Source organism: Rhineura floridana, chromosome 12 (genome assembly GCF_030035675.1).
Source record: "Rhineura floridana isolate rRhiFlo1 chromosome 12, rRhiFlo1.hap2, whole genome shotgun sequence".
Classification (NCBI taxonomy): domain Eukaryota; kingdom Metazoa; phylum Chordata; class Lepidosauria; order Squamata; family Rhineuridae; genus Rhineura; species Rhineura floridana.
The window spans coordinates 610,714-637,760 of NC_084491.1; the positions used below are offsets into that span (position 1 = coordinate 610,714).

The 27,047-nt window shown below is 48.5% G+C and overlaps 2 protein-coding genes across 5 annotated transcripts in view; one reads left to right on the forward strand and one right to left on the reverse strand.

Annotated features, from left to right (window-relative positions):
- Window positions 1-3,793, forward strand: part of LOC133368714 (cytosolic purine 5'-nucleotidase-like) — a 49,947-nt gene extending 46,154 nt beyond the window's left edge. For all 3 annotated transcript variants that reach the window (XM_061593291.1, XM_061593293.1, XM_061593292.1), the window contains one exon: window positions 2,074-3,793. In XM_061593291.1, coding sequence (XP_061449275.1) covers window positions 2,074-2,124 — 51 coding nt within the window. In that variant the 3' untranslated portion in view covers window positions 2,125-3,793. The remainder of the gene's footprint in view (window positions 1-2,073) is intronic.
- On the reverse strand, window positions 2,873-26,837 carry LOC133368713 (cytoskeleton-associated protein 2-like). 2 transcript variants are annotated; one of them, XM_061593288.1, is made up of 9 exons: window positions 26,665-26,837; window positions 25,043-25,106; window positions 23,691-23,748; window positions 21,122-22,182; window positions 20,018-20,246; window positions 14,785-14,922; window positions 12,945-13,008; window positions 5,586-5,709; window positions 2,873-4,033 (listed from the first exon to the last, which is right to left on the reverse strand). In XM_061593288.1, exons 1-9 carry the CDS (start codon window positions 26,762-26,764, stop codon window positions 3,799-3,801), a joined length of 2,073 nt encoding a protein of 690 aa, XP_061449272.1. In that variant the 5' UTR covers window positions 26,765-26,837; the 3' UTR covers window positions 2,873-3,798. The 2 variants fall into 2 exon arrangements, with proteins under 2 accessions (XP_061449272.1, XP_061449273.1); XM_061593289.1 differs by lacking the exons at window positions 2,873-4,033; window positions 5,586-5,709 and having other exon boundaries at window positions 12,971-13,008; window positions 14,730-14,922.
- Between the last annotated feature and the right edge of the window lie 210 nt (window positions 26,838-27,047).

Below are 27,047 nucleotides of genomic sequence, written 5' to 3' on the forward strand. Positions count from 1 at the left end.
ACACTCCTGGATCCTATAAGCCCACATCCTATGCAACTTCTCCAGGGACCAATCAGTTGCTTACAGTTGAGTCTTTTTGGTAGAGAATATGTACCCATTCAAAGTTATGCATGTTTAAAGAGATCTATACAATGTACACCTTTGCTGTGCTGAGTCCAAAAATGGGTTTTCAAGGTATCTTACATTTCAAAATACAACTTTTACCCACGTGAACATGTTTTAAACAGCCGGAAAAAGAAAAGGTGACTTTCCCTGGTATCCTCCTGAGATCGGCAGGTTGTGGGAGCTTTGGCCCTCAGGAAGGCAGACCCTCTTGGCCTCCTCAGGGCCTGGCTGGAGTGCAGATTTATGTCCCTGCTAATCCCCTGTGCACTCCCTCCCTTTTCTGGGGGATTTGTCATAGGAGGAGGGGTGATGTGTGCCGTGGGAGGCCCTTCAAGCCATATTTCCCCTTGTGGAAGCAGAAAGCGCCAGTCCTTCAGTTTGAAGAGGGAACACCCAAGTAGCCAAGCCCAGCTGCTTGCTTACATTTTGCTCACCAGGAATCTTCACAACCCTGTGCTCCCCCCCCCCCCGCTCCCACAATCCCAAGTGGCTGATTTTTGTGGACTGCTTTTCAAAGGACAAGGAATAGGGCTAGACCTAGAATGTAACCTGGGCTTAAGAGAACAGGTGGAGGTTCTGCCTTTAGAGAACAACTCCTCTTCCTTCTGCGCTGCGCCACACCAGGCAATGTAGTCTGCAAAAGAAAGAGGCTTGTGGCACCTTAAAGATGAGATTTATCGAGTCAGACTTTGGGGGACAAGTAACACAGGCGCCATCATAAAATAGCTGCTATGGGGGGTGAGGCCAGTGGGATCTAGTGAATAAAACAATGGATGAATTTCCATCTTTTTTAAATGTGGGGTTTCCTCAGTCAGGAGGGGGGAATCTCAAGCCAAATGCAGCTCTGCAGGCCCCTCCCACAGCCCTTGGGAACTCGCCTTGCCTCTCCCTAAGGCAACGCCCTTCGGTGCTTTTGGCTGGCTGGCTGGCTTGTCTTTGAACTGGAGTAATGCCTCTTCCCTGCCCGAGTATGGGCATATGCGTAGAAACCTTGGACATCTGCATGGTAGAAATGCTGCAGTAGTTATTATTAGATGTATTAGTCACTTGTTACCCAAAGGACTCAAAGCGACTTACAACATTTAAAACGAAAACAAATACACTCTAAAAACAAAACAGTAATAGATAAAACAACACACACACCCCATGCAGGGACAGGGACATTTGGCAGCACACTATTAACAGACAACATCATCTCAGTCTATCAAATGCCTGGGGAAAAAGGTAAGTCTTTACCTGGTGCCAAAAAACATCAACCTCCCTGCAGAGCGCATTCCACCGATGGGAGCCATAACGGAAAAGGCCCCCTCCCTTGTCGCCACCCTTCGAGCCTCCCTCAGAGAAGGGACTCAGACTGAGATTCAAGGGTCTGGGCAGGTTCATATTGGGAGAGGCGTTCCAGAAGGTTTTGGGGTCTTGAGCCGCAAAGAGCTTTAGAGGTCAAAAACTGGTCTTGGACACACACAGGCAGCCGGTGCAACTGGAGCAGGATCAGTGTTCTATGTAACCTACTGTTAGAGACAAAATCTATGCATTTTTCCTCCCACTTTGCCCCTGGCCTCGCCCACCACTAGCATGCTGCCCCCAGAAAGCTGCCCGTGAGGAAACGTAGCCTGCAGGCTGGAAAAGGTTCCCCTATCCCTGCCCTAAAGGCCTCCTCAAATTTGAGCCCAAGTTGGTGGCTGCAGATTGCAGCTCTGGCGCTTGCTTGCCCAGCAGCCATGGCAGAAAAACCTGGACTGTTGGAATTGTGACACAATATGCTGGCAAAACCAGCAGAGCTGCAGACAGAAAGGTGACCTGTGAATCGATGGGGATTTGTGTGTGTGTGTGTGAGAGAGAGAGATATTGTAAAAATGAGGAAAATCTATAAAGATCCGGATAGCTAAATTGTAGGGTTCAAGTCCATGGAACAGAGTAACGTAGCTATTTCTCTGGAAGTTGCATAATTGTTTTTCTGTCCTGTAGAAGCTGCAAAGTATCTCCCAGGAAGCCACCAATGAGGACGGTGACAACTGAATTCCACCCCAACCTCTGATGCAGCAGGAAATCTGAGCGAGACAAATGCCTTCAGCTACCAACAGAGGGTTGGGGAGAAAAGGTCTTCAACAGAGCACTGACGTCTCCCCACGCCCCAATATTAAAAGTAAGGCCTCCCTGGTGAAGCACCCCTGATTCCAAGAGAAGGCAAGCGGTCTGCTCAGCTCCCCAGCTCCAGCCCATCTGGCTCTAAGAGGTCCTTACATGAGGTTCACTTCTTAGACCACCCACATGGCCACTGCTGCACGTTGCCTTGCTTTGCAGAAAGGAAATACCTGTCAGCTTTCCAAACCATCAGCTTTGGCAAGAATCAGCTGAGCCCCTTCCAGCACCTCAAAAAGGGCTCCCAAGATCCCTTGCTGCAGCAGATTGTCTTGGCACAACTATTCCAAGAGAGGTTAGCAAAGCACACTGGATGTCAGCCAGTCTCCTGATGGAAAACTTTCTCACTCTGCTCTCAGGGAATGAAGACCTCAATAAAATTCTGGGACTGTTCCCATCTCCTGACCTTGTGTGCCTCCTGTGGGCTTGAGTGCGAGGGCAAAGTCCGGCATGACCCTCCACCATTGCCTTGGGGTGGAGCCTCTCCTTTGCTCACCTGCAAGACTCTGCTTCCATTCCTCAAGGCATCTCAAGGCTCCTGCCATGGGAACTGACAGGCTACACCTTCCAAAGCCTTGGAGCTGCACAGGTGACAGCAGAAACACCTCTAGCACAGCAGAGGATCTCAGGTGGGAGGGAACAGCAAAGCATTCGGGGAAGCTGGCGCAGTTGCAAAAGAATAAAAGTGGGGAGGAACCTACTTTGCAAGGCGTTTCTGTGTTTTGCCAGGAGGTGGCAGGAACAGCAGCTTCATCGCTGGGCCCCTGCACCCCAAACAAGGCCGTCAGCTTTCACTTTAACAAAAGTCAAAGTTGGAATAGATTGTCTGAGAAAGAAGAGTGCTGCCAAGGGCCAAAGAGAGATAGCAGGTGGATCATGCTTGCAAGGTAGTGGATTCTTGTAGAGAAGCCAGCAACAGCTCTAAAAAGGTGCTTATGAACAAACAACTCAAATTATGAGGAACAAAGAAAGCCATGCAAGGCCAAGGGGAGCTTTGAGATTAAAGGCATCCTGTTTGCCATCATCACTCAAGAGTGCAAAACTCTGAACAGCGAATAATCCACACAGTTCCCCAAACCCAGAAAATCTACACAAAATGTCAAGTCAAGTGACATACCAATCATGGGCACATGCCTTGGAGTTAGTTGGACAGTTTAAGGAAGGGGCCTACAGGGAGGTTTAGCAATGCTAGGTGCAGGACATCAAGCCCCCCTCAATCTATTGTGGCAGCAGAGAAACCACAGCAGGACTCAAGGACACGAGACAATGCCTTTCTGTGGATATTCCCCCTCATTCCTTTTGCTCATGGAGAAATCTTGCTGGGAGATGGACACCATATTTCTTGCCATTTTCTAAAGCAGTCTGCATTGATAAGTTGAATTGTTTAAAGAATAAAGATGCTTATATTCTGAAAAGGTTCTATACAATAAGTATACATTTCCAGTCTATTTGCACAGCTCTAATAGAAAGAGGAACAGGGAGTGCCAAGTGCCAGGGTAGGAGAAGAGACGTTGGCACGTTTCTTGTCACTGAGGTGAAATTTTACCTGAGTCAATGCAGCCCAGTCAAAAAGCCATCCATTCCCACCTCCTCAGGTAAAGCTTCGTTTTTACAAAAGACAAACTGGCTACCATTATCTGTTGCCATAATTTCATCCAGGGAAGACACCACAGGGTCATGGTCCTTCAGCATCTGTGGGTAGCAAGCAGCAGCCCGCTCTATCCGTAGGGAACGCCGCACTGGAGTCAAGAGCTTCATGCCTGGCCTTGCACTTGGCTGTTTTGCTCTGGAAAGGCACAGAACAGAAAGATGGTTACCCAACTCCTATTGGAGTTTAGAGAGCCCTCAAGCATACTTACTTTATTTATAATTATATACCACAATTTCTAAAAAAAATCAAAGTAGTTTACAACAATTACAATAAAGAAAAGAAAACACAAGAATTAAAACATCACCAGCTGCCTATTACAGAAAAATGTTTTCTTAATTGTCTGCATAAGTATGGTGGCAAAGAAAGGTTTTCAGCAAATGTGTGAAAATTAGTATAGAAGGCAGCTGCTGAATTTTTTTTTATTGGAGAACATCCACTGGACGGGGCTGATGACAGTAAAGAATCCCTTTCATGTTGATGCCAAATTAGCCTCACTAACTCTGGGAACAGGTAGTGACAACCCTACAGAGGATCTCAGTGATGGGATGGAAGGGTTGAGGCGGTCCCTAAGGGTACTGCCTGCACCCCATTCCCCCAGGACCAGCAACAGACTTTTTTCTCACACAAAAGAATTTCTCTGCTATCATGGCACCTCAGCTTTCCTGGGTCCTGTGCTCTCTGTGTGCGAGATCCAGCCAAGTCACCCTTCCTGTTAAACTCTCACTGCCACTAGGTGAAAGATTTTATTTTTCTACAAGGCTGCCTTTCACTAAACAGCCTAAAAATTCCCTCGTGTCTCCTTGAGAAGACCTCAAAGTAGCATAGAACTTGGTTTAGATATGGAGTGGTTTTCAAATAATAGAGACTACAAGGTTTTATGTTTACTAAAATGATAAAAAGATAGTTCTTAAGAAAAAAGGGTTGACATAGGAATAGTTACAAGCATTTCTCTCCAATGGAGCAAAAGGTACAGCCAAATAAACATAGGCTTAAACACCATCCAGCTCTCTCTCTCAACACAGGCCCTAAACTTACTACAGACTTGCAGTACTTCTTTTCAGGAACGTTAGTAAGGCACTCTTGATGCCCTTTGTGAGAGACCCTCCCTGTTCCGAATACCAAAGCAAATCAATAAGTCTTAATTCCCAACTATAGACAGGGCCTATGTGCAATCCACCTCACCTTCCATGGATTTACCACCTTCCAACTTAATCCCTGGACAGGTCAGGTTTAACAAGTCAGCCCTGTAATCCCCAAACAAACCTACACACAAGATGTATGTTTTTATATTACAGACCAGTTCCTTCACATCTGCCAAAAGCAGAACTTTTGATTTGGGTCAGGTCTTTCCCGTTGCACAGTTGCATCCATTCACTTTGTGTCTTTGTTCTTTCTACTAGCCACAGAGTGAGAGGCAGAGCACAGAAGCTTGGAATTGGGAAGGGCAGAAGGGAGGAGGAGAGCTCTGGATCAGCTCCTCTTCTTTAAGCTGTGGGCCAAAGCTGAAAAGCACCCAGCAGCCATTGCAACACGAGATGTCATGCAAAACAGGAAAGCTGGCACAGCTATGACCAAGCCAAAGCTCTTGGCTGCTTCCAATCTGAGCCAGTCAGTCTCCAGAAGGGAGACAAGGCCTCCCGGCAGGAAGGTCACTGATGCCAGGAGAGAGCTCGGAGCCAGCCCTTACCTGTGCAGTGAGAGAACTTGCAGCTTGATTGCAGAGATAGGCTTGCAAGCCAGGGCTTGCACATCGCTTTGGTGACTGGTCTCTGTCTGCTCCTGACTGGGAAAACAGGCTTCAGCAGGGACGGCTGTGGGGTGGAAGGCAGGGCAGCAAGTGAAGTACAGGCGGATTCTGAACACTCCCAAGGTGCAGAGGAAGAGCAGAGCTTGGTCTTGCTTCATCCAGAGCAGCCTGTCAGGAACCGTTCTTCAGCCTTGAGTCCCCAGACGTTGTTGGACTACAGCTCTCACCATCTGTGGCCACTGGCTAACTTGGCTGGGGTTGATGGGAGCTGGAGCTGTCTGGGGAGCCAAGGCTGAAGGACACTGCTGCAGGGGCCTCATCGCCATCTCAGACGGACAAGAGCCCCCCCCTTTACTAAAGCAGCTCCATGTTCCCAAGCGGAAGACGATCCGGCTTTCCGAGGAGCTATGGGCATGCACTTGCCCTCATTGCCACAACAGGCAAGGAACAGAAAACGGGGTCCCTTTCTCTTTCCCAGCAGCCCAGGGCCCAGGCACAGAGCACCTACAGCGCCCTCAGGCCTGCCTGGATCAGAACAGGGTGTGTGGGTGTCAGGATCTCCAGCATCATGCCCCACTCCATCACCACAGAAGTCAGTACTGATAAAGAAGAGGTCAGGTCAGAAGCTCACTGAATGCCCTATTGGTTATACTTATTGTATTTATATATTGTGCTTGTTTTATCTCTTATGTACACCGCCCAGAGAGCCTTTTTGGCTTAGGGTGGTATACAAATTAAATTAAATAAATAAATAAATAAATTAGGAAGTTTCTGATTACCGGTCGGTCCAAGGACATTCACAGTAAGCTACAAGATTTACAGGCACACTGACCAAATATAAAATGACTGTAGACTTAAATGCATAGATCACAATTTATTTAAAAAATAAAATTCAACTAAATGAATGCACACAACCTTCATTGCGAAAAAAAGCAATTGAAGAAAGCCTCCACCTGAACAGTGTTGCCATTGCTGAGAGATGGAAGCGCCAACGCCACTTGCTGAAGGGCCCGATTCTTTTGACACTTCAGGCTGCCAAGGGAGCCCTAAAGGTCAGACCAACGACGTAGCTGCACATCAGTCCACCCATCTCAATTCTACTTGGCAGCTATGGGTGGATCTGCCTTGACTACGGTACAATGCACTTAAGTGACTAAACTGTGTCATTTGTGATGTGCTATTTGAATTATATGACATAATATTTATATATAAACAGGAGTGCTTTTCACTGAACCCCGCAGATGGTGGCAGTTTTTTGAGTTGCTTCAGAGCAGCAGGGTTACATTTCAAGGCTGTGATCCTAAGCACGCTTCCTTGGAAGTGAGACCCATTATTTAGTATTGTTTTTATCCAACTTTTCAGGCAAAATGGGGTGGGGTCTGCCTTCAGAGAAACCAGACTGAGAATCAGTCTGTAGGGTAACGCACTCCACAGTAATGAGTTGTGGCTTTCTGATTTCTACTCAAATCACTTCCGAACTCTCTCAGTCCAATGAGAACACTTAGAAATCACCCAGGGCAGAATACAGGTTCGCCTAAATGTCCCCCAAAGAATGGAGTAAGAAGTTAAAGCAAGTTACCATTTAAGAACATAAGAAGAGCCTGCTGGATCAGGCCAGTGGCCCATCTAGTCCAGCATCCTGTTCTCACAGTGGCCAACTAGGTGCCTGGGGGAAGCCCGCAAGCAGGACCCAAGTGCAAGAACACTCTCCCCTCCTGAGGCTTCCGGCAACTGGTTTTCAGAGCATGCTGCCTCTGACTAGGGTGGCACAGCACAGCCATCACGGCTAGTAGCCATTGATAGCCCTGTCTTCCATGAATTTGTCTAATCTTCTTTTAAAGCCATCCAAGCTGGTGGCCATTACTGCATCTTGTGGGAGCAAATTCCATAGTTTAACTATGCACTCAGTAAAGAAGTACTTCCTTTTGTCTGTCCTGAATCTTCCAACATTCAGCTTCTTTGAATGTCCACGAGTTCTAGTATTATGAGAGAGGGAGAAGAACTTTTCTCTATCCACTTTCTCAATGCCATGCATAATTTTATACACTTCTATCATGTCTCCTCTGGCCCGCCTTTTCTCTAAACTAGAAAGCCCCAAATGCTGCAACCTTTCCTCGTAAGGGAGTCGCTCCATCCCCTTGATCATTCTGGTTGCCCTCTTCTGAACCTTTTCCAACTCTAGAATATCCTTTTTGAGATGAGGCGACCAGAACTGTACACAGTATTCCAAATGCGGCCGCACCATAGATTTATACAACGGCATTATGATATCGGCTGTTTTATTTTCAATACCTTTCCTAATTATCGCTAGCATGGAATTTGCCTTTTTCACAGCTGCCGCACACTGGGTCGACATTTTCATCGTGCTGTCCACTACAACCCCAAGGTCTCTCTCCTGGTCGGTCACCGCCAGTTCAGACCCATGAGCGTATATGTGAAATTCTTTGCTCCAATATGCATAATTTTACACTTGTTTATATTGAATTGCATTTGCCATTTTTCCGCCCATTCACTCAGTTTGGAGAGGTCTTTTTGGAGCTCTTCGCAATCCCTTTTTGTTTTAACAACCCTGAACAATTTAGTGTCGTCAGCAAACTTGGCCACTTCACTGCTCACTCCTAATTCTAGGTCATTAACAAACAAGTTGAAAAGTACAGGTCCCAATACCGATCCTTGAGGGACTCCACTTTCTACAGCCCTCCATTGGGAGAACTGTCCGTTTATTCCTACTCTCTGCTTTCTGCTTCTTAACCAATTCCTTATCCACAAGAGGACCTCTCCTCATATTCCATGACTGCTAAGCTTCCTCAGAGGTCTTTGGTGAGGTACCTTGTCAAACGCTTTTTGAAAGTCTAAGTACACTATGTCCACTGGATCACCTCTATCTATATGCTTGTTGACACTCTCAAAGAATTCTAATAGGTTACTGAGACAGGACTTCCCCTTGCAGAAGCCATGCTGGCTCTGCTTCAGCAAGGCTTGTTCTTCTATGTGCTTAGTTAATCTAGCTTTAATAATGCTTTCTACCAGTTTTCCAGGGACAGAAGTTAAGCTAACTGGCCTGTAATTTCCGGGATCCCCTCTGGATCCCTTTTTGAAGATTGGCGTTACATTTGCCACTTTCCAGTCCTCAGGCACGGAGGAGGACCCAAGGGACAAGTTACATATTTTAGTTAGCAGATCAGCAATTTCACCTTTGAGTTCTTTGAGAACTCTTGGGTGGATGCCATCCGGGCCCGGTGATTTGTCAGTTTTTATATTGTCCATTAAGCTTAGAACTTCCTCTCTCGTTACCACTATTTGTCTCAGTTCCTCAGAATCCCTTCCTGCAAATGTTAGTTCAGGTTCAGGGATCTGCCCTATATCTTCCACTGTGAAGACAGATGCAAAGAATTCATTTAGCTTCTCTGCAAGCTCCTTATCGTTCTTTAGTACACCTTTGACTCCCTTATCATCCAAGGGTCCAATCGCCTCCCTAGATGGTCTCCTGCTTTGAATGTATTTATGGAATTTGTTGTTGTTGGTTTTTATGTTCTTAGCAATGTGCTCCTCAAATTCTTTTTTAGCATCCCTTATTGTCTTCTTGCATTTCTTTTGCCAGAGTTTTTGTTCTTTTTTATTTTCTTCATTCGGACAAGACTTCCATTTTCTGAAGGAAGACTTTTTGCCTCTAAGAGCTTCCTTGACTTTGCTCGTTAACCATGCTGGCAACTTCTTGGCCCTGGCGGTACCTTTTCTGATCTGCAGTATGCACTCCAGTTGAGCTTCTAATATAGTGTTTTTAAACAACTTTTTCGAGTGATGTGACCCTTTGGACTTTGTTTTTCAGCTTTCTTTTTACCAGTCCCCTCATTTTTGTGAAGTTTCCTCTTTTGAAGTCAAATGTGACCGTGTTGGATTTTCTTGGCAATTGGCCATTTACATGTATGTTTAATTTAATAGCACTATGGTTACTGCTCCCAATCAGTTCAACAACACTTACATCTTGCATCAGGTCCCGGTCCCCACTGAGGATTAAGTCTAGGGTTGCCGTCCCTCTGGTCGGTTCCATGACCAACTGGTCTAGGGAATAGTCATTTAGAATATCTAGAAACTTTGTCATGACTGGAACACATATGCGGCCAGTCTATGTCCGGGTAGTTGAAGTCACCCATTACTACCACATTTCCTAGTTTGGATGCTTCCTCAATTTCATATCTCATCTCCAGGTCTCCCTGAGCATTTTGATCAGGGGGACGATAGATCGTTCCCAGTATTAAGTCCCTCCTGGGGCATGGTATCACCACCCACAATGATTCTGTGGAGGAGTCTGCCTCTTTTGGGGTTTCGAGCTTGCTGGATTCAATGCCTTCTTTCACGTATAGAGCGACTCCGCCACCAATACGTCCTTTCTGTCCTTCCGATATAGTTTATATCCAGGGATAACCGTATCCCACTGGTTTTCTCCATTCCACCAGGTCTCCGTTATGCTCACTATATCAATGCTCTCCTCTAAGACCAAGCATTCCATTTCTCCCATCTTGGTTCGGAGGCTCCTAGCATGAGCGTACAGGCACTTGTAATCAGTGTCTCTCTTCAAGTGTCTTTGGCACTTGTGGTTTGGCCTGTGGTAATTTTGCTCTTCTGAATTTATATCCTGTGCCCCTGCTCTCACAATGCCTACTTCTAGGCCTACCCCTTTTAAAATTTCATCATTTCTTTGGTTTTTATCCCAGGGGGGAGGTTTATTCCGAACCGGACCTTTCTCAGCTCCTGTTGGGTTTCCCCCCTCAGTCAGTTTAAAAGCTGCTCTGCTACCTTTTTAATTTTAAATGCCAGCAGTCTGGTTCCATTCTGGTTCAAGTGGAGCCCATCCCTTTTGTACAGGCCCGGCTTGTCCCAAAATGTTCCCCAGTGCCTAACAAATCCAAACCCTTCCACCCGACACTATCGTCTCATCCACGCATTGAGACTGCAAAGCTGTGCCTGTCTGGCTGGTCCTGCGCGTGGAACCGGTAGCATTTCAGAGAAAGCCACCTTGGAGGTCCTGGCTTTCAGCATCCTACCTAGCAACCTAAATTTTGCTTCCAGGACCTCACGGCTGCATTTCCCCATGTCATTGGTGCCAACGTGCACCATGACCACTGACTCCTCCCCAGCACTGTCTACCAAACTATCTAAACGATGGGCGATATCCGCAACCTTCGCACCAGGCAGGCAAAACACCTTGCGGTCTACACGCCCATCACACACCCCACTGTCTATGTTCCTAATGATCGAATCACCCCACTACAAGGATCCCTCCACCCCCTGGAAATATATCCTCGGCACGAGAGGATAGCTGCTCATCCCCCAAGGAATGGGTCCCTTCTAAGGGATTGTTTCCCTCTTCCTCAGCTGGATGCTCTCCTTCCCCGAGACCATCGTTCTCCATGATAGCAGGAGAGCTATCATCGCTGGAGTGGGACACAGCAATAACGTCCCTGAAGGCCTCCTCCACACACCTCTCTGCCTCTCTCTGCTTTTCCAGGTCCGCCACCTTGGCCTCAAGGAAATGAAGTCATTCCCGGAGAGCCAGGAGCTCATTGCACCGAGAGCACACCCATGACTTCTGTCCAACAGGCAGATAGTCGTACAAGCTGCAGGTGGTGCAAAACACTGGAAAGCCCCCACACCCCTGCTGGCTTCTTACCTGCATAGTTTTGTTTAAGGTTTATTACATCAATGGGTTGGAGACTGCGGTTTAGTTGAGGTTAGGGAACAGACGGGCAGAGTGGGGGGCCCTGGCCTCCTCGCTCTGCCGCTTAACTCGCCTTGACGCTTCGTCAGCTGGGGCTCCCTCTAGCTCTAGAAGTTAAAGTTAAACAATGGATTGTTTTAAACCTCACTTGGCTGCAGAGGAGCCACCATATTTGGGTCATCAAGTCAGTGAAACTCACTGAAGGATCCCTAGTCCAGGATCCAAAGGCAGAACATTTCCACTATCCTCCATTAATGGGAGAGGAGCACCAGTCCAACCAAGTCATTTTGGCATTCCACATCCTATTCAACTATGCAATTTTCTTTGCCTAGCCAATGAAAGCCAACTCATGACACCTGTCTCTGCACTTTGAGAACTGGATGAACTGGAAACAGAATGACCATGAAATGTTGCCAAGCTGACTGGCTGGGAATCTGCTAGGAGAACCTATCACATTGCAAGATGGTTTTTAAAAGTAGGGGCTACTGATGAGTAAAAAGGTGGCAAGAGATATGCTCCACTCTATAGCAAAACGTGTGTTTGCTCCAACCTTTTAAAGGAACAATTTCAAACTCCCTTCTGTTCAGTTAGGAAAGGCTAAGGCCTCCTCCTCACTTGTAGCCAGGCCTAACCAGAACTTCTGCCTGCATTCAAATTGCAAGAAAAACCTGAAGGCGGCTACCAACAGGCAGACTCAGATCATGAACAAACACCGGTCTGAACCATCCTGGGCCACAGAGCCCTAGGAAGGCCCTGCAACCTTCTCTGCCACGTGCACCAGGGTGAGGCGATGGCTTTCTAGATCTTACAGACCAGAGTCGTCCCACCGTGTTTGACTTGGAGGTGCACACTTTCTTCCGGGCTGGTGGAAGCTGTCCCCCTGCAACTCTGCTTGCAGATGTTGTGGCCACCTGGGAAACTCTTTGCCCTATTTAAGCTCTAAAGGGGGCTTTAGCAAAAGCCAGGAGACAGCCCAGGAGGAGGGAAGCCACTGCACCAGAGGGGGGCGGGGCCAGGAAGCTCCAGGAAGAAGCCTTTGGCAGGAGGGGGCTATAAAACAGATGCTTTGACCCACCCCCAAGAGCCCTGTCCATCTCTTCAGGGCGTCACTCCAAACCCATTTGGAAAACCAGGATCATCTGCTACAGACACGAGGCAGTGGCGCAGCGATTCCTCTGGCACTATCTGTGGAAAGCCTCCTGTGTTTACTTGCAAGATTACTGAGAGGCCTCAAGCAAAAAATAACTTTTGGTGGGAGCTGGGCTTAAAGCAACAGCAAGGGCTACTAGAACGGAGATGGGGAGATAAGAGAAGAATTTCCCCTTGCTCTGTGTCTGTGCGTATGCAGGGGTGGGGTGCGGTTGCGGGGTCGGGGTCAGGCCAAGACCCCACTCCCAAGGCCTGAAGTGCAGACTCTCTCTTCCTCGCAGTCAGAAGACAAAGGGAAGAACCAGGAGGGAACTTCAGGCTGTGAGGTCCGCAGCAGTCTGGCTGGCCTCGGCTACCTTTGCCTGCCTCTTCGATGAGCAAGGTGCACAGAAACCATCTCCATTTGCCCCAGGCCTGCATGCATTGCTTACCGCCGGCTGTCTTGCTTGAACCCTTCAGAGGATCGACAGTGACATCCCGCAACTCTTCAGGCAGCTGGAAAAGAGATCAAGCGGAAAGCCTCGATGAGCAACGACAGCAGCTTCATGCCCAGAGCGGCTCTGCACCATTTTGTTCACAAACACCCCTTTGCTACAGCCGGGGGGGCGGGGGGATGGAGGACCCAGTGAGCATACAGCCTACAGACCTGGGAAGGCCAATCACATAGATCACAGCAGAGGTGGGTGCCCTGGCCGCGTGGCCCCCACTTGCCTTCCTGTGGTCCCCAGAGGAAGCTCAGCCACAGGCACTGCCGCGGGAACAGTACAGGGTCCTTTAGAAAGGCCCCCCAGCCATGTGGAGCTGTGCCTCCAGGCCCCACAACTGCCAGCCTCCTTGGTTTCCATTGGACGCTCAGCGCAGGCGGCCGGGTGGTGGGGGAGACGGAGAGTCCAGAGGCAGGGTGGCAGGGCTGGGGGGGGGGGAATGGAGGGGGGAGAGTGAATGTGGGAGCCCTTCCCTTCCCCCCAGGTCCTCATGAGGGGAAGAGTGCCAAAGTGTGTCCCTGGGACGTGCATTGGAGGAAAGACAGGCCTGGACTGCAGGGGCTGTGAGGAGACAGAGCCCAGGGTGTGTGTGTGTATGTGTGTGTGAGAGAGAGAGAGCTCTGCAAACGTGTGCATGTGGAGATGTGAGAGAGAAAAGGCGAAGGGAGGGAGCAGGACCAGAGCACAAAGGGACACCCCCACCCATTTCTGGCTTTGGCTCTCACCTACCACCACCAACAGTATGTGGCCCTCACCACTCTCACCTGGTGGAATGCAGACCCTAATATACAGCATATATATGTATAGAGAGAGAGATTGGCTGCCCGCTTCTGCTTCAGAATTTAAGCTGTTTCCAAGCGGGGTAACAAATGCCCAGATCAATTTGGCTTCATGCTGTCAATGTTTATAGACATATATAGTGAACTTAAAGTAACGTGCTCTATTAATGGTGATGATCAGCAAATAAAGGTTTAAAGCAAATAAAATGAAGCATTTATACCCACAAACCAGAAGACGGTGCACCTGTGTTAACTGCTATACGCCACAGACTCAAGCATCAGGAGAGAATGTTTAATTTTTTTGTTCAGAGCAACATTTTAAGTTGCTTTGTAAACATCTTGCACTCCAGCTATCAGGGCAGGCAGAAATAGAAGTAGGACCCTTTCCTTCTAGAATCCCAGGTGAGGGGGGGGGTGTACATACACCCCCCCACACACCCTTGCAACCCAAGGAGTCCTTTCGCTGTCACATGTGCCGTCTCCTATGGCTGGCAACTCTTCTGCCTGCCTGCCTCACCCAGCCTGCCTCTCTTCTTTGTCCAAGGAAGCTTTCCATCCCTCCCTCCCTCCACAGGCGACTCCCTTTGACTTTCCCTGTCCTTCTGGGACACAAGGGGCCTGCTCAGCTGCTTCCACAAGACTCGCAGACATGCGCTAGGCAGCGGCCTTCCAAAACAAGGCCTACGGCAAGAGTCTCCTCCCTTTGAGTACTTTGAGCTGTGGTGCCTCCAGCTCAAGAGTTTGGGGCTTCCCTTTGCAAGGAAAAGTGGTGAGCAAACATTGCAGATGAAAATGCTGTCACTCAGGATCATTGGCTCAGCTTGTTGAACACATCTATGGGGCCTAGAAGTTATTAGCAGTCATTTTTATCTTTTAAATACCTAACCAAGTCATTTCAAGTATTCGAAGCTGCTCTGGTGCATCTAAACAAAGCACTTGGTCATTAACTTGCTTTTGTGTGGCTGGCGCAGTGGACACGACCCAAAGAGCCAGGGGGAGCCACTCACCCCAGCCCCAGGACCACCAGCAGCTTCAACTGGGCCTTGCCGGGCCAGCAGCTTTGCCTTGCAGACCCAGAACTGGGGGAACTTCTCTGCCTCTGGAATGCGGGAAAGCATGGCCAGGAGCTCTGCTGGAGGACCCCCCTGAAAGAGAAGAGGAAGAAGAAGGCTGAGATTAGACACGAGACAGCCTGGACACAAGTTCCAATGGTGGCCACGCTTGGCCATCGCCGTACGAGGGGCATTTCACGCTTTGTCTATTGGCCAGCTGTTTTCATGTGGCCAACTGGCAAGAAAGGGCAGTGATGAAGAGTGATGGAAGGGTAGTGATGGAGGAGCCAAGCTCCTGACTAAAGTTGGGCAGGTGCAGAAGATCTCAGGTGGTCCTGGGACTCCTTCTGCTCCTCGTTCCAGCTCCAGCAGCCTACCCAAGGAGGGGCCAAGTGCACACCAGGATCTCACACACACACCCCGGGTCACTGTGGCTCTCTTGCTTCAAGATTGTTGCCATTCTTCCCATACGCCATCCCTCCCAAAGATCAGTGGAATGCCACCACCTATTTCCTCTCATTCAGACTCTTTTCTGCCCGTCTTCTGTGGAACGCACAGCCAATAACAACCATCGGTCTGGCCGCAGGTCCCATCTGCTTGAAAATCTAAGAGTTGCGGCTGGGCACCTGGACTGCCAACCCCCCAAGTTCCCTCTGTTTACGCTGTACGGGAGTCCCCCAGAAATGCAGCAAAATCTCCACAGGGGTTGGGCAGGATGATCAGTTGCCTGACCCAACCAATCAGATGCCTGTATTTGTAACTCCTGGTTTGGACTCTTCCGAGTCTGTGCTTTCACTTGTTGGGGAAGCATCTTATCAAAGCAGCCGCAGCAGCAGCAGCAGCACATCAGTTTTGACAGCCAGGCAGCAGCTGGTTTAGGCCTCATATAGCAGTGATCAGCAGCTGTTGTGAATGTCTTTACTCATTTCACTATATTTTAATTTCAATTTTTTTAAAAAGAGAAGAATGGAGTGGGAAGATTGAAAGGCTAGTAAAGTGCTAGGCAAGGACAGCCCCTTTGCTTCTGAGCCAATAAGGAGGCACAAAAAGAGAGCAATCAGGTGAGCCCTGATGAGATATCCTAACAGGCAATTTTTGGGAAAAACCAGATCAAGACAATGACCAACAAAATGCGTAACAGACCAAAGCCTGAGATCGAAAGAGGAAGAGAGGTAAGTGTAAAGCCACAGGATCCAAGGGATGATCCACATGAATATTAAAGTCCCCTAAACTGAGAGTGGGAATATTATGGGACAGAAAGAAAGTCAACCATGAACCAATATTTTATAATAATTTTTCTTTAGTTCAGCTGAGATCAGTTTAGAGGGAGTATAAACCCATAACTCAAGCCCATTCTTCCATATTACTCTTTCTTCCTAAATCTCCCATTCCCTCAGAAATGTAGTTACTGTTTGTTTTCTGTCCAAAACTATATTATACAGTCACGAGAGTGGCTGTTGTATACTATAGCCAGCGTGGAGTTTTCACATTCCATCATGTTAAATTCAAAATACCCCCATGTCATCCTGCTGCTTCCCATAAGCTCAATTCAAAACAAAACCTTATAAAATTTATAGTCCAGAACTCGGAAACGCGTGCTTAACAACCCTCTAAGTTTTCATGGCAATACACACAACAGTCAGAGAGAATCGAGAGTTCAAAGTGTAAAAAGAGAGGGGGGAAACAGATCCTTGTTGGACGTTTTTCTGTCAGTTCTCATAATTTTTTCAAATTAATTAAAAATCAGCCATGTTCATAGAGTTCCTGTAATCCTATTACTGACCCTGCTCCACACTCTGACTGTCATCTTCTGCAGTTTAAAAATTAAAACACAAAATGCATGTCTGATTTTTAAAGAAAATTAACATTGCAGTCTATGATAGCACAGGCATATTCAATAAGAACCAGCTGTCACTGCTCTAAAAGCCAGTCTGTTTAGCATAGCTAATCAGGGGGCCACACGCAGACCGGACATTTATTCCGCTCTAGGAGACTGACAGAACTCCAGTGGTCAGAGTGGTTTAACAGTCAACCCAATTCAATTCTCTTCCCAGAGAATTCTGGGGATTTTTAGCTCTATGAGGGGAATAGGGCATCTCGTAGCAACTCTCAGGACCCTTCACAAACTACACTTCCCAGGATTCTTTGGGGGAAATCATGACAGTTTTAAAGTGGAATAAAAATCTGGCATGGATGCAGTCAGGGACAGCTTTGGTTTAAATTTGGGTAGATTACACGTGCCTACTGTAGAATAAAAAGGTGGGGGAAACCTCAAAAAATAGTGATACTGTTAAAAATGTTTTCCGTTTGGAAAGGGCCTTTCCCTCTGCCCAGTATCCACCCACCCAATCTCTGCCCCTCTCTCCCCCTTCTTCCCTACCACCACCCTTTCTCCCCCCCCCCGGTCAGTTTCACCTATCCTGATTGCTCAAGAGTAAATCCCATTGAATATAAGCATGCAAATGATCAATCCTATCCCCCTAGCCCCTCTCCCTCTGGTTAGTTTCACTTATCCTAAACATGATTGCATGAAGTAAATTCCAGTGAACTCAATAAGCATGCAAATGATCAAACCTGCCTTCCTTCTCCCCCTCCCCTCCCCTCTGCCCTCCCTCCTCCCCCATAGTCCATTTCACCTATCCTGGTTGCAGGGGGGGAAATCCCATTGAACTCAATAAGCATGCAAATGATCAATCAATTCCCAGCAAATTTTCACAGGATCCCATTTCTTACCTCCCAGATTAAAAAGCAGAGAAATTCACTAATAGGAAAAAAACCCTTGTGGTTAAAGAACGTTCCTATAGCCAACAGATATTTCTATCAAACTTTAAAGAGCAGGAAAATTGGGCAGCTCTAGTGAATGCATTAAAGAAGCAGGAGACTTGACCTCCTCTGAGATGTTGTCCTGCCCTACAAATCTGTAAAAATGCAAACACCATTTGGGTTGGTCTTTCACAGTCCAATCCACTTCCTATGTAGCTTGGAAGAATTTGATAACGCCCACCCTCACCTTCCTTTCAGGGCTAAGCTTGATTAGATGCTAAGTAGCTGCAGAACTGCATCACTGTAGTGTCCACAGTCTCTTTGCAAGGGAGGAGGATGGGAAGACTAGAACAACTGCCCCCATCCAGCACCCCTCCCCTTTGGCTATGCCACCAGGGTCACTGGCCATCAGCTGCCATTGTCTGAAGATTTTGAGACAGTGGGGGTGGGAGCAAGAGACAGAGAGAGGAAGAGAGCTGATCTTCCCCACACGTGTGCAAGTGTGGCTTGGAACTGCCTGCTCTGATGGTTAAGAGACTTACATCTTGTGGTCTTTTGGTCTTTTTTGCATTGAGGGGGATCTCACCTTGGCCAGTGAGAGACAGTGGGTGTCCATTCCCATCCATCAATGGACCAGGGCCCAAATTCATACTATTTCTTAGAGGCCACAAAACAGTATCCTGGTTGTTTATGTGGTACAACAGGTGGAGGTCCTTCTAGTAGAGGTGAGTTGGGCACAATCCAAAGTGCCCGACTGGGAGCTCCACACAGTAACCTAGTACATTACTTAGAACTCAAGTAGACCTCCCTTTTCTAATACAGTAGGGCCCCACTCATATGGTGGCTTACGTTCCAGACCCCCGTTGTAAAGCGAAAACCGCTGTAAAGCGGAACCCATTGAATAGAATGGCGCGCAATGCCCCAAAACCGCCGTAAAAACGGAACAAGCACCGTATGAGTAGGGCTTTAGTCTAATTGCGTCTAATTGAGACCGCTGTATTAGCGAATCGCTGTAAAGCGGGGCCCTACTGTAGTACATTCATATATCCATGACTCTACACTGGAAAAAACTCTACCTAGCGCCAAACCAACATTTAGTAAAACTCTTTTTTTACACCTGCAGAAGAGAGGAGGCTGGACACAATGCTGTAACAGTTTGGTGTGAGTTATTCAATTTCCCCACTATGTAACTTTTGTTGGAAATACCAAAATGGACTTTTAAGTATATGAAGAGCTCTAAATCCTCAGTTCAGTACATTAAAATTAAGTCTTACAATAAAAGGTCTGTTTACCTGCAGGAATTCCCCCCCCCTTTAGACGTGTTTACTTAGCTCAGATTTCAAACTACACCTACAGAACATCTGCCTGGGACATTCTTTAACTAGCCGCTAAGTGAGCATCTTTATGCCTGCTCAACAAGCAAATTTACTTACTCTTCTGAAAACGTTTGTATCAGCTTATGCTTAACATTGTCTTCTTCGTTTCTTGTGAGTTGTATTTTAAGGGCCGTTGGCTACAAACAATAAAAATCTGATTGACTTGACTGCAAATCCATAAACGTGGGGGATTTTTGCACTTTTAATTAATTACATTTGTATACCGCCCCATAGCTGAAGCTCTCTGGGCGGTTTACAACAATTAAAACATTTAATGTTGATTACTATTATATATTTTATTTTTTAAATTGTTTTGCTTTTAAGTCACAGTGTCTATTTATAATTTAATAAATAAGACTGAAAAATAACCCCCTTGCATTTGTGCAGGAACACAATGCTGTCCCATCAAATGACACTGCTCCTCACTGCACAACTGACAGCATTTCCCTTTGATGTTGTAGAAACAGGCAGTCTGAGTGACTGGCGATGCTTCCTGCACCCCAGATCTGCAAGCAATGAATGCAGCCCCTTATAACCGACAAGGCCAGAGATGACATTTTTTGATAGCAGAACTTCTTGGATCTTGTTGTTAAGTTGCAGCCCAGACGCACCACACGAGCCCTTGAAAATCCTGATACACAGACAATATAGCTGTGATTTCTCCCCATCCATCTCTTTAGCTACCCTCCTTCTCAATCTGCTGTAGGCTGAAACTGGAGTCCTGCTGTTCTAGCACAGGGGTTGCCAGCGTCACATCCTCCCTGGCACTCCTAGGGTCCCTTCCTGCCACAGAGGCATTCTGTCATAGCCAACAGACTTTAATGGTGGGGTGTGTGATGGACATGAGAGTTTCTCCAGTTTATAAACGGGCCCCAAAAGGTTGGTGGCCCCCGCTCTCAAAGGAAGGAGACGAGGGGACTGCAAGCGGAATAAGACCATCAAACCCAAAGTGGCACCCCCCCCTCCTTTGCCACTTACAGAAGTCCAGGCTCATCTCAAAATGCCCCCTTGGCCACTCGCTCTAGCCAGAGAGAAGACCCCAAGCTCACCTCTTCTGCAAGCTGCAGGCACTCCCGCAAGGTGCCTGCAATCCTGTTGGCCAGCCTGAGCTGCTGCTGCTGCTGTGATTCCTCCTCCTCCTCCTCCTCCTCCTCCATGCAATCCCAGAAGGAGTGCTCTGGACCCGCCTTCGCCTTTGGCAGCCTTGTAGGAGGCAGGGTCATTGGTGGGCGCTTGTAGCGTTTTCCTCGGGAAGCCAGCCATTGCTCCAGCAGTTTCCTAAGGGACAGCAAGGACTCTTCACAACAATATCACTGGTTCTGCCTCTGATGCATCTCTCAGGCTAAAGTCTCACTGCCCCTTTTGATCACCTCTGCAGGCATTCCAAGTAATATTTAAACGCCAGAGCAAAGCTGAGGTCACACCTCCCCCACGACAGGGTCATTTCTTTTTTAATCATCCTTCAGCACATGTCCTTTGTTCATATGCTGATCTTTCCACACCTTCTGTATTGATTTTGAGTGTCAGGCCCTTCGACCAGAATGATCAGGGCAGCTATCCCTGCACACAAAATGACTGGACAAGAGGCAGCAGCTCAGGCTCAAATGCAAAAGGTCTATTTGCAAGCACATTTCCTCACACAGAGGTACTTTAGCTTGCTATTTCCAAACTGACATCTTGAAATGACTAATTGAACAATTAGTGGAACACACTGGAAACACTGAATACCCCGGCTTAGCGAGGATCTAAAGGTTACTTTGCATATCAGAGCCCACCGTCAGATGCACGAGTGATTTAGGCATCTATTTTGTCATGCACCACCCCAAGGGGGCTATCCCTAGAGTCCAATTCGCACACAGAAAAGATGCAAACCTGCAGTGTGCCTGCCACATGACCCAATGTACATAAGAAGCTAAACATCCCAGGGACAAAACCAAGAAAGGGCACTCAGGGACCCTCCCCAGCATAAGCAGCAAGGGGAAGGCCGCCTTGGGACATCTCTCCCAAGAACTGGTGCGGACACACCCTTAGAAAGAACAGCCCAGCTCCTCCCCCCAGGAGCCGCTTTGCTTTCATTTCACAGTGGTTCTCTCAGGCAAACTTAGGGCTGCAGATGAGACCAGCTCCCATGGTACACTGGGGGCCAAACTTGCCTCCGGTCCTGAGTCCCCGGGGTCTTCGGCTCTTGGCCTCCCCCTGCAGCCAGCTGCTTCGATTTGGGTGTGCCTCTTCCCCGTCTTACAGAGCCAGGTGCTGTCCTTCCTGTGCAGCACTCAGAGAGCAGGAGCCTGGCGCCGGACTCCAAGGTCCTGGGCATTTGCCTTTGTTTCGTGCTGCTCCAATTCTTCTCCGCTGCGCTCCTGTTCTGGCTGATGCCACCACATGCTGCTGAAAGGCACCTCCCAGACGTGGGCCTCAGCTTTCTTCTTAATGTCACCGAGCGGCTAGACGGCTCCTGCAGAGCATTAGCCTGCTGCATGGACTGCCCCCTCTGAAGAATGCCCACGGCTGTGTGTGTTGACTGCCCTGCCTGTTCCCTCCCAGCAACAGATCCTCTAAACACACCTGCAGCCTGTCGAGTCTCTACTGATTGCTTTACGAATCTAGGATTTTGGCCTCGGCTTCTAATAGTAGAGAAGCATCCAAGTTGTGAGGAAGGCCGTGCCCCTGAGATGCTACCGACTTGCCGCTGGAAATCACCTGGAGGGCCTCTGCGCTTTTCCTGGAGCTCTGCCTCAACAGCTTGACTTTTTTCAAGGGCATTGCTTGGTGGCTTTGACCCAAATTGGGACTTGGCTTTGAGGCTGAACCGAGACGTCTCTCTTTTCAGAGCCTGTCGGACAAAGTTCTCTTTATCCTGTTCTGCTTTTTCTTGAGAGCTCTTTGAGGGACGGCTCCATTTTGCACAGCCATTTACAGTCCCGGATGTTGCGAACAACTCCCACTTTTCAGACTCTCTTACTGGGCCCAAGTGATGTCCAGCGGAGGTGCTGCTCAGCTTCTCAGGGTGCCTTTTAGCAGGGGGCTTTGAGGGAACAGGAAGTGTGGGCCCCTTCCTTGGAAGGTGTGGGGGTGCAGCCGTTGGCTTCTGAGGCACAAGGGCCCTGGAGGGTCTGTCTGGACGAACTTTGCTGACAGGTGCCGACCATTTAGCCTCTGTTATTGATGCACTTTTGGTTGTGCTTGGGATACCATTTTTCTGGCATCTGACTGTCTGGAAATGAAAATAATCTATTTTATTTGTGAAACTTTTAAACCACCCTTTACCAAATAGAGCTCTGACAGCAGTTTATGCACAGTAGTGCTTAAAAACAGTGAAATAAAATGGTAAAAGCCTAGATCCAAAAGAAAAAAACATTTAAGCCATTAGATACTATTAATACAACAGCACCTCAATCCCCCCCCTAAAGCCTGATCTGGTGCCAGAAACCCACGAGAGCAGTAGCCATTCCTGCCTCTGGGGGAAGGAGTTCCCTCATCAGGGTGCCACTACGGAGAAGGCCCTCTCTTTCCTTGGGTACCACTCACCAGCTGGGCTTGCAGCAGGACCAAAACACCCCCATCCCCCATTGCAGAGCCCAGGACAAGCTTATATGGGGAGAGGCACTCTATCAAATGTTTTGGTCCTAATTTGTTTAGGGCTTTCCATATCAAACAGCAGTCTTACAAAACCAAAATGAAAGAGCCCAGTGTAGCTATGAGAGACGCATGCACAAAACGGCATGTTAAAGATGATCCTATAAAAGGCCTTTCCCTTTTGCAATGGACTCCTAATGCCCCCATCGTTTTCTGCAAAGGAGGTGATGAGAAATCTTTCCCTACTGGCGGAGTCAGTGTTTTGGAAGAGTTCCCCAGAAAAAACTCATGGTAGGGTATCACTGTTCGGGTCTAGCCTGAAAAAAACAACAACACCTAGTCCATTCAGCTATTTTGGAGAATTTTTTAAGTGAACCCCTTCTCCATCTTTGTCCTAGAATATTACAATGAAAGAGAAGATTTAGATTCACTTTTCCAAAGGTCAGAGGATACAGAAACTTGTGACATACCCTTAGGGCAGTCATCACATGGGGAAGATTTCAGAGAGAAGTTCTAGAGAAATACCCTTCTTAAGCTAATGAGGTCACCTGTCAATGTATACAAAGAAAGTTTATTTTGGAAAGGAGTTTTTGCACAGCATAAAAAAGGGAAGGCAGAAAGATCTCACCAACGTTCATGCAAAAGCAAAAAGTCAGACTAGCACTGCTAATTACAGTTCTTTGACTTGTGGAGCTTTAAAGCATGTGCAGAGTTCCTCACAGAAAAGATGGCTTTAGAGAACATTAAGTGTTTGCAGAGTATCTTTCATCACCAAATTTGTACAGAGACAAACTACACTCTACATATTTATGGTAATTTGAGACTACAGGAAGCCAGTTTCCTTTCTGTGACAGGAGATTTGGACCAGCACCAAACCAAGACTTTTCTGCAAGGTTCATTGTCAAGACAACCAACCAGAAATTACTTAGATTCTATCTTTCCAATGGGTTTGGACTGCCATGACAAAACAGCCAGCCATCTTACACCAATTGGCAATTGTGAAAAAAGAGATTAAGCTGGAAAAAGGGATTAGATCTAAAACCAAGGGTATCCATCTGCACAGGGTGGCCTCCAGGGAGATCCACAGCCCCAGACACTCTTGATCTGCACCAGAATATAGAGGTTCATCCCATCTTATCTACTTACAAGCTGTGCTTTGGAGGGAGCCAGATTCTGCTGATTGCGCTTGTCCTTTAAACACAGCCTGTTAAGCATAGGAAAAAGTTTGAAAATAATTTACTTCAAAGCACAAAACACATGACCAAAATTGCACTCAACTCCTTAGCAGCATGCCCCACCAAGCTGTATATAACTTACTCTTGAATAAACTTGCATAGGATCAGGCTGTATACTGTGCATTTATTTTCTGAGAAAGCATCTCCTGGGGAACGCAAATGTGGAGGGGCCTCTTGGAACCACCAGCCTTGACTAATGAGCACTTACATACCGACAACATTTTCATTAGTTACCTGGCTACTTAGAGATGTTCTACTCCCTGATTTTCTAAGATCAGAGTATATAAACAGGCAACTTCCAACGGATCTTTGTGGGTATCAGATTTCCACAAGGTGGCAGCAGACACAACCAGTTTCAAAGGATCTGGTGCTAGCTTAAAGGTGGTCCTGAGCATCAGTGGGAAGTCCAAGTCTCCCCACCCCCAAAGCAGAGCAGATGGGGTTTATTCTCCCTCCTCTCCAGACCAGGAACAAGTTTCACTATCCATGTGGAATAGTCTGTGCAGCGTCAGTACTGCACGCACAAATGAAGTACCTCAGTTTAAATGAAACACTGTCAGACACATGGAAGGGCATGCAGTCACATTTTCTGTGCACTCATGTCACTTTTAAATAAGGCCTGAGCCTGCAGTTTTGAAATATATGGGCCCAAAGCACTCGCACCATATTTAGGCAGCATGTGATCCAACATAGTGCTCACTACCCCATTTACATAAAGCATGTGACCCCATCCCACAAGTTGGCCACATACCTGGGACCATCCCTAGTTCCCATCTTGAGAGCAATCCAGGGTCAACCTGAAAGATTTTCCATGGCCTGGATGCCATTTGGCTACCCTAGAAACGGTTAGTTCAGACAATGTCTGTAAGCCCATTTAGTAGGACTGGAAAATATGAACGCATCACAGCCCTTCACTGGCTCACAGTCTGTTTCTGAGGTCAATTCAATGTGCTTTTTTTGGTGGGGAGGGGTCTATAAAGACCTTTACATTTTTACAGCTTGAACCCGGGGTATCTGAAGGAAGCCAGCCTCTCTCCACATAAAACCACTGTCTCCACAGGACCTTCTTCAGTACAAGGATGCTTTGAGAGCCTGCTTGGCCAAAAGGAAGGATTAAAACGACATTGAGAGAAGGCCTATATCTAGTGTTGGTGCGTCTCTAGGATGCTCACAGCTGCCTTAGCCCACTGAGCAAAGCAGGTGGATAAAGAGCAGCACAGGACGCACAGAGCAAGTTTGCCAGATGTTTCGATCCACACTCACTTTGCACTTGCGGGTTTCAACTTTCCTTTGGCAACTAAATATTCTTGTAGTTTCCGCCGTCGCTCTGCCGCAAGAGAATAAAAGAGAGTTATCGCCCTTGAAGAGTCGGCCCAGCAACATGAAGCCTCTCAAATTGCCTCATCTCTGGGAAGAGAGGCCACCCCTTCAGCCAGGGGCCAATAGGCTGCAAACGGCCACTAAACTGGCCCGCACGTTGAGCTACCAGCAAGGATGAGGAACCTTCAGCCAATCATGGCTCCCCCATGGCGTCCAATATGGTTGCTAAGGCCATCCCCCCCCCCAAGCAGGCCCATCTGCCCAATGGGTGGGAGGCCGGGCTTAATCCTGCCTTGGCTGCAAGATCCTGTTCCTAGCAGGGTTTAATCCCAGCTCATCAGGGATGAAAGCTCTGTGCCAAGGCACCTTCTGAACCAGCATACATTCAACCTCAAAGAGGTTTGCACAAAGGCTTCGAGCCGGCTCCTGCGCTTCCCTCTGCTCAAACAGGAACAAACATGGGGGCCGTCTCAAAGCCCTTCCTAAGGACTCCCCATGTTGCTCCTGTCTGTTATTGGGGAGTTAAAAGGGGGAAGCGGGAGCCTTGTGACAGCATTTTCCAAGCCTCCCCATTTCCCTTTTAATTTCTGGTGATCTGGGAGTTGAAGGCAGAGGGAGCTTGGAAGAAGCTTTTTCCATGGCTCCCCCCCCCCCGTCCTCCTCCACAGGGAAGCGCAAGGGATTTTGAGAGCCTGCCGCACTCCCCGCCTACCAATCACGCAATTCCATAACAGGGTCATGTGAATGACAGGCAGGCAGGCGGGCGGATGCTGCCTGGAGCCAAAAAGGTTCCCCACCCTAGACCTAGCAGAAGAAGCACCTTCCCCCCTCCACCAAGTGTTCTCGCTTCATTCCGCAGTCCACCCGGCTCCGCACTGCCTACACTGACTGTCAGCAGCAGTGTAGTTGCAAATTCAGAGATTAAGGGTCCCTTCAAGAGAGTCACAGGCACACCACTCTGCTGGGTTGGGAATTAGATCCCTTGCTAATGCCTACTCCCGTAACATACATCCCTAGGAGCCAATAAGCATGGAAGGGGGGATGTTAGCTGATGAGAAAAGCCTTCTCAGTGGCTGACTCATCTCCTTTCACCCTGATTGACTCCAATCGGCAAAAAAGGACGAGGAAACAAGTGAGAAGACTCTTCTCAGTGGCTAACACACACCCCTTTCACGCTGATTGGCTCATCGGCTGCTGGAGACATAGGGCCACTGCTCCCAAAAAAGCAAGGGATCCAAGACCCTCGAGGCCCTGGATGGCCACAGCCCTGACCGGCAGCAGTTCTTCAGGGCTCCAGGCAGGCTGTTCCTCTCAGCCTGGCTGGGGGAGACGCCTTCGGCAGGCCCAGAGGAAGGGCTCCGCGGCTGGGCTGGGCCGGGCCAAGCGGAGCCGAGGGGGTAAGCGGGCCCTCCATCCTGGCGGCCTCACGAGGAGTGGGGGCGCTGTGTAAGGCGGGGCCTTCGCAGCCAAGAGGCGCTCTGCACATGCCCCGAAGCGCGCTCGTTCCTCAGGCGCCGACGCCGCCATGCCACGGCCGCCCGTCACCCACCGACCGATCCACCTACCGGTGGCGGCGGCGGTGGCGGCGGAGGCGGCGGCGGCGGCATCCTCCTCCTGCTGTCTGGCCGGCGCTCCGGGCCCCGGGCCCGGTCGCTGGTCCCCCATGGCTGTCCCGACTGCTCCGCCGCGCCGCGTTCCCGCTGAGCCGGTTGAGCCCGGCCCTGTTCAAAGGGGCCAATGGGACGCGAGGGGCGGGCTCAGGCTAGCCAATTGCTGCGGAGAACAGGGCGGGGGCGGGCCCGTGCCATGAGGCGGGTGCGACATGAGCGGTGACGTCGCTTCATGGGAGGGCGGGGCGTGCGTGGGTGCGTCCCGGCAGCCGGTCAGCCAGATGTGTTTATTCGAAAGTCCTTCCCCCCCCCGGAAGCAACTGGGAGAAGAGGAGCCA